Here is an 11740-nt window from a genome sequence, read left to right on the forward strand (position 1 = left end):
GCCCCGTCCCATCTAGGGAATGTCACATCCGGGACGTGACGCCCCAGACGTGATGGAACGGATGAGGAAATGTGACAGACGGTGACGTGACGAAACTTTCGTCACGTCACTGTGCAGTCAAGCGTCCCAGCATATGCAAAAAAAAAACCGTCACGTTCCCGTCACCGCCGTCAGGTGTCCTGTCACGCCCCCGTCACTGTGAATAAGACCCTACTTGGATGGAGGGGTATATCTCTATTTAAAAATAATGATTTTTATATGCATTTTATGTCCATTTTAACTTTTCCAAAATTCCGTCACCGCCGTCATCGGTGAGGGCCGTTCCGTCATGTCACGTCCTCGTCATCGGTCATCGGTCATCGTCACCGTCATAGACCCCTAAAACATCACCATCACATCAGCCATCATGTTTCCATCGCGATGACGAGTGACGCGTGCCGATCCCTAGCCCGGTCCTTCGTCCCTGTCCTGGACGATAATACTGCACTATATAACTCCCATTAAAGATTATGATACCATGGGCTTTGCATTGTCCCCAGCGCTTTCATTAGAGACGTTGGGAGTTGCGGGGGAAAGAGAGAGCTTTAAATATTTGGCGGCGAGGAAGAGGTAGTTGGCTTTCTATTACAATCTTCTAGATTTTTCTTCTCTCCATTGACGAGTGGTCGGAGGAGATCTGAGCAGCTGCGCTGCAATGGCGGGAGCTTCCTCTGCTCTGAAGCGTGTGTACCTCGCTGCCTACAACTGGATCGTCTTCGTCGGATGGTGAGGTTCTTCTAACACTTCCGTTTTCCACGCTCGATCATGCGCGAAGTTCTAGGTTTTCCGATGCCGTTCCAGGTTCCAAGTGCTGTACTTCGCTGTGACGACTCTGAAAGAATCAGGATATCGAGATGTCTACGATGCGGTGGAGAGGCCTCTCCTGTTTGCCCAAACCGCGGCAGTTCTAGAGGTGGTGCTGCAGTTTTTATTTCCCTTTTTTTGTTCTCTGGGATCGCATTGTTGATTTCGTTTTTTCTTCTTTTTCTCAGATTCTTCACGGGATCGTTGGTGAGTGGATATCTCGCTCGTCGGAGTTATTCAGAATCGTTCAGAAGTGAAAATCTAACTCTTTTTATGCTCGATCTTGTGAAATTCAAAGGATTGGTTAGGTCTCCAATATCAGCTACACTGCCACAGGTTGGATCTAGGCTGTATGTCACGTGGGGCATCCTATGGAGCTTCCCCGAGGTTTTCGTTATCACCTTTGAGTTTTCGTTTAATCCGAGTTCAACGACTTGCGGATAATCTTAGGATTTCTTAATTGCCATTTTAGGTTCGGAGCCATTTTCTTGTTTCCTCCTTGGTGATCAGCTGGTCAATTACCGAGGTGAGATTAACTTAATTCAAAAGTGTCAAGCAAAAAATTGTGGCCAATTCGTCTAGAATCTTTTCATCTACAATTATTACGGTCGGTATTGGTATCTTCTGAAGAGTTTTCATATTTTTTTTAGTGATGCCCCAAAATATGTAATTTATTTCTATCATCATGAAAAATATTCCTCTTTCGCCAAAATACATCTCAGATTGCGATTACATATTTCATGTTATCCCACCACTTCTTTTATTCATGCTCTTCAGCTCTTGTTTCTGAAAGAGCTGCTTCAATGCCTCCATACTCTTTATCTGAAAAGATTGCATGTCACACTCAGCTGCTCAATATATTTCTTGCAGATCATCCGATACTCGTTCTTCGGCATGAAAGAGGCCCTGGGATTTGCTCCATCGTGGCTCCAATGGCTCAGGTACAACTTCTTATGTTCATGGACAACATCTTCATCAGTGACAGTACAGACATTATCGACATCATCAACATCATCAACATCATCATCATCATCGTCATCATCATTATCATTATCATTATCATTGTGATCGGTGATCATCATTTTGGTCACTAGGTTTCAATGGACTGGATAGATGTGCGTTGCCTCCTGTCCTGTCCCGTCCCAGACCTCAGACATGGAGACATGACACTGAGGCTTGGACAGGGACGTTGACTGTTATGAGATGCGTTCGTGTCCCGTCCCAGGCAGCCTATCCCAAGTGTATGGATGCCTGACCAGATGGTTTAGACGTCATGGGATTTGGGACTCGATCAAATAGTGATGAAATGGAAACTTATTATGTTATCTCTGCATATGAAAGTTAGATGATGATATACAAATATGGTACTAAGTCATTCATTTCAATTCATCATTATGTATTTCAGTCTAATGTAATTTGTAAACACGAAAGGGACTTAGCCATGAATATGAGGTTACAGCCACAGCTGCTCAGGGGTTAAGCGAGCACGAGGCAGGGGTTTAGGGCAAAGACAGAGATTCAGAGATGGAGGGGGAAATTGGTGGCGACTATTAAATTGTAATTTAATAGTCCAGGACGGGACGCCTTCCATGAATTCTCGGGTTGCCCAACTTATGGACATCATTGTCACCGTGATCATCATTGTCAACAAATGATCATTTATTTCATCATATGATGATGATGATCATCGTCATCATCATCTGCAATCATCATCCTCTTCATCAGAGAATTCGTGAACATCTTTAGTTTTATATTTTCTTTGAAAGAAATCTTTGTGCTATGATCTACCTTGATGATCATCATTTCTTCCCCTTCTGGACATCACCAATAATCACCACTGTTGGTATCATGTGCGTAGCCGTCATGATACAATCATAATAGTCAGCAATTGATTATTGTAGTCATCATGATGAAATATCATATCCTCATCGTTACAGCATTCATGGATATCATTAGCATTATGATTTTATCTCTCAAAAAAGTTAGCGTAATGATCTAGCTTGATCGTCATCACCAGGACGCCAGAATATTCACAGTTGGTAAAATTTTGGATAGAGAGGAGAGGGAGGAGAACATTTGACACCGTCAATCAGATTTTGGTTGTCAATACAATACTTGGAGGACAAAGTTGTCTGCCTTAAATAGTAATGAACTAAATCCACAAAGTTTCGTTTCATTCTGAAAACCGTCATCAGTACTGTGACAATCGATCATCATCTTTATTACTGTATAGTTAAAAAAAAATCATCTTTATTACTGTGACCATGGGTCATCATCATCATCAATCCTCACCATGATTGCCATTTATCATCGTCACCATCAGTGTGATCATCATTGTCAGTCATCAGCATCATCATCGCCATGATTGTTGGCCATCATCATTTTCATCATCATGATTGCCATTCGTCATCATTACCATCAGCATCATCAGCTTCAGCATCATCATCATCATTGCCATGATTGCCGGTCATCACCATCTTCATTAGCACGATTGCCATTCATCATCATCTCCATGATTCTCAGTCATCATCATCATCATCATCATCACCATGATGTCAGCCATCATAATTGTCATCATCATGATTGCAGTTCATCATTATCACCATCGGCATCATCATTATCATCACCATGATTTTCGGACATCATCATCATAATAACTTGTGTTGCCATTCATTATCATCATCGTCATCGTCATCATCATCATTGTCGGTCATCAACATCATCAATATGAACACCATCATCGCCATGATTGTTGATCTTTATCATCACCATCATCACCAGGATTGCCGTTCATCATCATCAACATAATCACCTAAATTTCATCTTCGGGATTAATCTGCGCAGGTACAGCACCTTCATGGTCTTGTACCCAAGTGGCATCAGTAGCGAGGTGGGCCTGATATACACAGCACTCCCTTTCATGAAGGTGCGCCCACGCTTCTAGAATAATCCTAGCCGTCCATTTTTGTACGAAAACACTGATCACGATCGATGTCAGGCATCCGGAAAGTACTCGATTAGAATGCCAAACACGCTCAACTTCACCTTCGACTACTTCTACGCTGCCATCATCGTCCTCATCACCTATGTGCCAGGTGTGTTTTATGTGCTGAAAATGCGTGAAAAACATTTACTTTTTATATATTAATTCCAAATAACTAAATTTGTGGATGATGTGGCGCCCAGGAAGCCCCCATATGTATGGGTACATGCTCGGCCAGCGCAAGAAGGTACTTTCCAAGGCCAAAGCGTCTTAATTGTCGTTGGCTTAGATTTATCCCTCTCCTTGGCTTAGATTTATCTCTAGATTGGTGTCCTATTTGTGGATTTTGGGAACTGGTAATCTATTTCTCTATCTATGTCTCTCTCCAGGGTTGATCTAGCAAGTGGCCGTGAGATGCCACGTATGATAGTTGACATTAGACGAACCATGGACCCTTCTACAATAATTCGCTACTCGTTATAATATAAGGAATTTTTAAATGTAAGTAATTAGGTAAATATAAAATTGGAGGAAGTACTTCGAAATATTTTATGTTTTCTCTCTCTAGTTGCGGAATTGTGGCGGCAGTCAACGGTCGTAAAATTTGGCGTGGATTTATTCTGAGTCTTGCCCTTTTTATTTCGTGTATGAGTGTGTTGCCGAGCGACGACGATGGATGATGCAATGAAAGGCCGGGGACAATTGAATAAACAGAAGCGAGAGAGAGAGAGAGAGTGTTGGGGACATGAATGGAGCTTTGGGCAATGCAATAGTCTCAAAGAATAGAGATGAATAGATAGATAGAGGGAGAGGGGAAGAGAGAGAGAGAGAGAGAGAGAGAGAGAGAGAGAGAGAGAGTGAAGTATAGAGATAGAGGGAGAGCGAAACAGAAGCGGAGAGAGAGAGGGAGAGAGAAAGAGACGCAGAGCAAGAGAGGGAACGAGAAAGAGAGAGGAAGGCAGAGAGAGAGAGAGAGAGAGAGAAAAAGAGGGAGAGGGAGAGAGATAGGTGACAGTGAGAGAGCGAATGGCAGAGAGAGAGAAAGAGCAAGGGAAAGAGAGCAAAAGAGAGAGAGGGAGAGAATCAGTGGAAGAGGAGAGGGAAAAGAGAGACAGGTAGCGGAAGAGAGAGAACGATAGAGAGGTATAGAGAGATATAGGCACAAAGAGAGAGATATATAGGCAGATATACAGACACAGCGAGAAAGAGAGCAAGACAAAGAGAAAGAGAGGCAAAGAGAGAGGCAGATAGAGAGAGAGAGCGAGAGAGAGCAAGAGAGAGAGAGAGAGAGAGAGACGTTGGATCAAAGGAAAGGAAGTGACCGTTGACGGGACAGAGGAGAAAGTATAGAGAGGAGAGAGAGAAGAGAGATGGAAAGGAAAGGAGAGCGACTGGGCGAGGATGATACAAATTTATGTCCTTAGACAGAGAGGGTGTATATATTTTTTACATGGAGAGAGTCAGACAGCAAGGTGAAAGAGACAGAGACTGAACAATGTGGGGGTATATCTATCGATGAAGAGGGGAGACATACTGACCTTGGTGGATACACATATAAATATGTAGACAAAGAGAGAGAGAGTAAACGACATGGTAGCAAATGCCCAACCGATATCCGTCCGATATCCAGTATCGGACAATATCCGACATCCGGTATCCGTCTCTGACATCCGGATACCGGAAAACCGATATCCGGTATCCGATACTCTGTTCGTCTTCACCCCCCCATATACGATACCGATATCTGTCTAACCCCTTATAGACGGATATCAACCGATATCCGATATCCGATATCCAGTATCGGACAATCGATATCTGATATCTGCGAAAAAATGGGACGGAGCTGGATATCGGATATCGGATATCGGTTGATATCCGTCTATAAGGGGTTAGACAGATATCGGTATCGTATATGGGGGGGTGAAGACGAACAGAGTATCGGATACCGGATATCGGTTTTCCGGTATCCGGATGTCGGAGACGGATACTGGATGTCGGATATTGGTTTTCGATATCCGGATATCGGAACCGGTATCCGGATCAAATGGTTTTATTTTATTTGAATCTCAGTTAATATATAGAGTTTTAAATTTTTTTTTTCTTCGATATGGGATAAGAGGATTCGAAGTTTAATGCGAACTCAGAATCCCGTTATCCCACATGGAAGAGACAAATATTTCTATTTCCTTACATATGGGATAAAGGGATTCCGAGTTTAACACAAAACCCGAATCCTTCCATCCCATATGGAAAAAATTAAAAATACTCGCCTGCATATAATAAATGAGATGAATGACTAAATAGGAAGCTCTTCTGGTCCTCCCGTGCCCATGTTATCTATGCGAAATGTGAGATCTCGATAAATAATATTATTATTCCGTCTCCGGCCGCCGACGCCGCCGCCCGGCTGGGTGGCTTCTAGAACCTCCTCCAGCTCCCCCAAAAACATCACCTCCTTGGAGCTGTTCGTCACGGGCCAGAACTTGAGCAAACCCCTAGTCACAGTGTCCGCAAGCTTGCAGTCCTTGTCCACGAACTGGGTGATGCAGTAGGACAGCTGCTGGTGGTACATGGCCACGCACTTGGGCTTGTGCAGAGGAATCAATGCCCGGACGAGGAACAGTTTGTGTTCTTCCTTGAGCGGGAGAGCGAATCCATTGATGATGCTGCCGGGGATCTCCAGCAGCTCGGCGATGCCGTTGTGCTTCTCCGTCTCGAAGATGAACTGGTAGAAGATGTTGTTGATGGCCTTGTGGATGAAGGGTCGGTGAACCATGAATTTGCCGTAGACCCGGTGGAGGATCGTCTTGAGATAGTCTCTCTCGCGGGGGTCCTCCGAGTCGAAGAGATCGAGCAGGCGGAGGACGAAGGAGTGGTCGACGTACCTCTTGGCAATCTTCGCGTCGGTCTCGGGGGAGGCGATGAAGCTGAGGAAGAGCTCGTACACGGCCTGGAGATGCGGCCAGGAAGGGTCCATCACGGGTTCGTCTTCCTCCACGTCGAAGGCCTCGAGGGCCTTGGATCGCGGGTTCTTGGAGTTTGCCGCTGGGATTGGCGACAAAGTCGACGAGCTCGAGCAGAGTCTGCCGCTTGATCTCCTTCTCCTTGGCGTTCTTGGTTGGATCGGCAAAGTCGAAGATCGCGCAGCAGAGATTCACCATCCGAATGAACAGATTCGGCCTCTCCGAGCTCGGCGTGTCCTTGAATGCTGGGAGGGCTTCGTAGGAAATGGCCATCTTGGAATTCTGCTTGCTCGGGGACGGACGGAGACGGGCGGCGTCGGCGGACGGAGACGGGCGGCGTCGGCGGCGGCCAGAGACGTGGATGCCACCGTGGAGTCCACTTGGCTGCCACCGCACCTGGCTACCACGTCAGCAGTTGACCATCGCTGACAAAAAAAAAAGAAGACACCACTTGGCGTCTTCTTATTAGTTCGTGCTATTTTTTGAGCAAGTATGAAAGTTCATGCTGCCTGGCTGACAAAAACGGGAGTTCATGCTGTTTCGTAGTATTCCACCATATAAATTTACGAATAGTGAGGGAGAGAGAGACTGAACATGGTGGATATACATCTAGCCATAGAGAGAGAGACAGAACATGTCGGATACACATCAAGAAATAGTGATAGAGAGGGAGACTGAACATTGTGGATATACATCTAGCCATAGAGAGAGACAGATTGAAGTAGGTCAATATATGGGTACAGATAAGAGTTTAAGAAATACTGAAAGAGGTGGATATATGAATCCATATATTACATATATGGAGAGAGAGAGACGCAGAGGGAGAGAGAGAGAGAGAAAGGGAGAGAGAGTGAGAGAGAGTGAGAGAGAGAGAGACAAACAGATAGAGAGATGGAGAGAGAGAAAAAGAGAGAAAGACACTGAGAGAGAAAGAGAGAGAGAGAAAGAGAGAAAGACACTGAGAGAGAAAGAGAGAGAGAGTGAAAGAGAGAAAGACACTGAGAGAGAAAGAGAGAGAGACAAACATAGAGAGAGATGGAGAGAGAGAAAGAGAGAAAGACACTGAGAGGGAAAGAGAGAGAGACAAACATAGAGAGAGATGGAGAGAGAGAGAAAGAGAGAAAGACACTGAAAGAGAGAGAGAGAGAGAGATGGAGAGAGAGAGAAAGAGAGAAAGACACTGAGAGAGAAAGAGAGAGAGAGGAGGAAAGACCCTGAGAGAGAAAGAAAGACAAACAGAGAGAGATGGAGAGAGAGATAAAGAGAGAAAGACACTGAAGGAGAAAGAGAGAGACAAACAGAGAGAGAGAAAGAGAAAGATAGAAAGACACTGAAAGAGAGAGAGAGATATACAAACTGAGAGAGATGGAGAGAGAGAGAGAGAGAGAGAGAGAGAGAGAGAGAGAGACTGAAAGAGAAAGAGAGAGAGACAAACAGAGAGAGATGGAGAGAGAGAGAGAAAGAGAGAAAGATACTAAAGAGAAAGAGAGAGAGAGTGAAAGAGAGAAAGACACAGAGAGACAGCCAGAGAGAGAGATGGAAAGAGAGAGAGAGAAAGACACTGAGAGAGAGAGGGAGAGAGAGCGAGAGAGAGAAAGACACTGAGAGCGAGAGGGGGGGGGAGAGAGAGAGAGAGAGAGAGAGAGAGAGAGGGAGAGACAGAGGAGAATGGTTGGACCGCCGGCCTATAACTTCCCGCACTCTCTCGAAGCGAATGCCACCCATCTTCCTCACGTCCAACTCTTTAAAAGGCGAGTTCGCAAGCCGGAACGAACGGCAAAAACCATCAACCAAAACCTCATCAAAAATCAACCATGGTCTCAGCAGCGAGCCACGACACCATCCCCCCCGGCCTCGAGCTCGCGCACCGCAAGTTCTCCACGGTCGTCCCGGCCGAGTCCTCCGGCGAGGGCCGACCCGTCCGGCTCGACGACCTCGACCTGGCTCTACGGCTGCACCGCCTCCGGCTCGTCTTCTTCTTCTCCGGCCCGGCCGGGTCCGTGCCCACCCCGGACCTCAAGCTCCCCTTCTTCCCTCTCCTCAAGCCCTTCTTCCCGTCCTGCGCCCGGGTCAGGGTCTCCGGCTCGGGCCGCCCCTTCCTCCACTGCAACGACTGCGGGGTCCGCATCGTCGAGACCCGGTCCGAGTCCCCCATGGACCGCTGGCTCGACACCCACGCGCCGCTGGCTCCAGACGTGGTCCTCGGCTCCGACGTCAACTTCTCCCCCCTCGTCGCCATCCAGGTTTGTCCCTTCCTCACACTTCCTTCTCTAACTCTTCTCTAACTCTCGTCCGGCGCAGTTTACACGGTTCTCGTGCGGCGGGCTGGCCGTAGGCCTCAGCTGGGCGCACGCGCTGGGAGACGCCGCCGCCGCCGCCAATTTTGCCGCCGCTTACTTCCGGATGCTTAACGGGAACCCGCCGCCGGATCCGATAACTCTCCGCAAGCCGGCGGCGGCGCTGCCGCCGCTGGCTTCCCCGCCGCAGTCCGTGAAGCCTGGGAAAACCGTTACCGGCAGTTGGCTGGCGGCGCCCGAGGATACGATGGAGACGTTGACTTTCCGCGTCGGAGGAGAAGCGGTGGCGGCGCTGGCGGCGGAGGCGGCGGCGGGGACCCCCTTCGCCGCCGTCTCCGCCGCCGTCTGGCGGAGCCTGGCGAGAATCCGCGGGAGCGCAGCCGTTACGGTCGTCAGATTTGGCGGCGCCGCCCGGGAGTGGATCTTGGGAAACGATCTGACCGTTGGCGTGGCGGCGCCGCCGGCGGACTTCAGTCTGGCGGAGCTTGCCCGAGTTATCTCTCGGGAGACGGCGGACGAGACAGCGGCGATTGCGGCGCTGGCGGCGGCGGAGGCGGCGCCGCCGGATCTAGTGATGTACGGCGCGAATCTCACGTTCGTTGACTTGGAGGAGCTGCCCGTGTACGCGGCGGGGATCGGCGGGCAGCTGCCCGCGTTCGTCGGCTGCACCGTCGACGGCGTCGGCGGCGGCGGCTGCGTCGTCGTCTTGAAGGGCGCCGCGGGATCGGACGGCGGGCGGACTGTCCACGTCACCGTTCCTCAGGCCGAGGCCGCCCCGTTGAGGACGGAGCTCCTGCCCGTCTTCGGCCTCCTCTGAACAAACGGCAGCTGGCGATTATTCCTTTGTTTTCCGGTCGTTTTTCTTTCGTTTTCCGGCTTGTTTGGTGTTTCTTACTGCATGAAAATGACGCGTTTGGTCCAGAAGATTATCCCATTCCTTGCTTACACGCGGTTAGCGCCCAGCAGGTAAGTTAGAAAATAGAATAATGGATTTGTATTAAACAATAACAGGATGAAGTAACGGGAAAATTAAAGGGTACTGCATTGCACCCACCCTCTCTGACCCACATTTAATTCTCCTTCTACAATCATCTATGAAGGGTTTCTTAATCAGGATATGCGAGGGAAGAAACTAGAAGCAATTGTCCATTTGTCGAATAGAATATAACAGAGACTGAAAGAAAGAAGGGAAGAACGCGATGAGAAAATAGAAGATGTTGGCCGCTTGGTGTCCCACAGTGGCGGTGCAGTTGATACTGTGAGTCTGTGACATTTGGGGTGTCGTATCATGTAGACTTTAGGCTTAAAGCTTATTGTCAGAAAGGTGAAAGTCCGTGAATATGCATGGATTTATAGGTTATTAATGTGTGGGTAGATTCTTCCACCTGTCGGTCTCTCTCTCTTCATCTCTCTCTCTCTCTCTCTCTCTCTCTCTCTCTCTCTCTCCACCACGTCTCTCGCTCTCTCTCCCTCTCTTATTCTCTCTATCTCTCTTTTCTTATTTATCTCCCTATCCCACTCTCTTTTTCACTCTCTCTTTATGAAGGAAACTCTCATTTTCCTTGTCCTTCCTACATCAGCGTAGAGAAATCTCCGTGGGTGGTCTGCTCTATAGACTAGTCGTGTAAAGGACAGTCCACCAAATAAGTATTTAATTTCGTGAGAAGAAGGTCCTGGACCATCATGGATTTCTCATTTTATTATCTTGGGTTCTATTTCCTTTTCACCCAAGAGAACAGCGGGAAGAGCTCGCAATCTAGATCTTCCTCTGTCCTTCTCCCTACCTACCTTCCCCTCTCTCTCTATGTAGAAAATTCTTATTTTTTCTGTCCTTATTATGCATTAACCGATGAAGTACCTACATCAAAGGAGAGAAATCTCCTTTCAGCTCTCTGCTCTATTGATTTGTCTTCTGAAGGGTAAAAACAAGTCAACATATTATAATCGATGGTTGAAGGTCTAGCCATTGGAGGAAAGTGTATCATATTATAGTCACATTGTGGTATCCCTGTCTACCGCAGCTACATCTTATTTGCAAGAAGAATCAGTTTAGCTTGAAGACAAAAGTTTTCATATTTCGCCTAAATCTTTTTTCCTTAAATTGGGAGCCACATTCTTGTCACTTAAGAACCTTCAAAGAAGAACAACCCCTTAGATACAGATATAAGGGTTGTTACATCAATACTAAACAGCATGACCTATGTTTCTCGTATTCTGCAGTTAGAAAGATTAGAGACAAGGTGTATGAGCTCCATTTGCATATAATACCCTAATAGTAGGTGAATAAACTCCATTTGCATGTGATACATTTACTATGATCAGAGAGAATTTTGAAAGCAAAATAAAGTGCCCGAGCTATGTCAAATGATAAAATTTAAATGTGGCCTCTCAAAAAATAAGGATGATTTGTTTAGATTTATATTATTCCATTATAAACCATAAGGATTTGTTTTTTATAATTCAAACATTATTTAGGTATATAAAATTCGAATAAGAATTAAGTTTTTGAATCTTATTCAAGTGAATTTTTAAGAAATCAGGTAAAGATATTAACAATAAGTTGAAAAATACCTAAAAAGATGCGTACATATAAAATTAGGATTTTAATTTTATATTTGGGTGAGGAATATGGGACTAACATTTAAAAAAAAACT

The 11740-nt window shown here is 46.5% G+C and overlaps 2 protein-coding genes and 1 pseudogene across 2 annotated transcripts; 2 read left to right on the plus strand and 1 right to left on the minus strand.

Annotated features, from left to right (window-relative positions):
* Positions 1-542: 542 nt before the first annotated feature.
* On the plus strand, positions 543-4202 carry PAS2 (Protein-tyrosine phosphatase-like, PTPLA). The gene is made up of 10 exons (XM_078581367.1): positions 543-609; positions 685-765; positions 841-952; positions 1032-1050; positions 1142-1230; positions 1316-1369; positions 1714-1784; positions 3688-3769; positions 3842-3938; positions 4030-4202. The coding sequence occupies exons 2-10, from the start codon at positions 695-697 to the stop codon at positions 4098-4100; spliced, it is 666 nt and encodes a 221-aa protein (XP_078437493.1). The 5' UTR covers positions 543-609; positions 685-694; the 3' UTR covers positions 4101-4202.
* Positions 4203-6122: 1920 nt separating this feature from the next.
* On the minus strand, positions 6123-7168 carry LOC144707383 (serine/threonine protein phosphatase 2A 59 kDa regulatory subunit B' eta isoform pseudogene; annotated as a pseudogene).
* A 1291-nt stretch (positions 7169-8459) lies between these two features.
* Positions 8460-10010, plus strand: LOC144708069 (protein ECERIFERUM 2-like). The gene is made up of 2 exons (XM_078581366.1): positions 8460-9032; positions 9091-10010. The coding sequence occupies exons 1-2, from the start codon at positions 8604-8606 to the stop codon at positions 9901-9903; spliced, it is 1242 nt and encodes a 413-aa protein (XP_078437492.1). The 5' UTR covers positions 8460-8603; the 3' UTR covers positions 9904-10010.
* Positions 10011-11740: the final 1730 nt, after the last annotated feature.

This window comes from Wolffia australiana, chromosome 9 (genome assembly GCF_029677425.1).
Source record: "Wolffia australiana isolate 7733 chromosome 9, ASM2967742v1".
NCBI classification, from domain to species: domain Eukaryota; kingdom Viridiplantae; phylum Streptophyta; class Magnoliopsida; order Alismatales; family Araceae; genus Wolffia; species Wolffia australiana.

Bases quoted from the DNA above. Each gene is read 5' to 3' on its own strand.
- LOC144708069 (XM_078581366.1), top strand. From the start codon at position 8,604: ATGGTCTCAGCAGCGAGCCACGACACCATCCCCCCCGGCCTCGAGCTC. The intron at 9,033-9,090 runs GTTTGTCCCTTC...CGTCCGGCGCAG, and splicing joins CCCCCCTCGTCGCCATCCAG to TTTACACGGTTCTCGTGCGG.
- PAS2 (XM_078581367.1), top strand. From the start codon at position 695: ATGGCGGGAGCTTCCTCTGCTCTGAAGCGTGTGTACCTCGCTGCCTAC. The intron at 1,231-1,315 runs GTTTTCGTTATC...TTGCCATTTTAG, and splicing joins TCCTATGGAGCTTCCCCGAG to GTTCGGAGCCATTTTCTTGT. The intron at 1,370-1,713 runs GTGAGATTAACT...TATTTCTTGCAG, and splicing joins TCAGCTGGTCAATTACCGAG to ATCATCCGATACTCGTTCTT.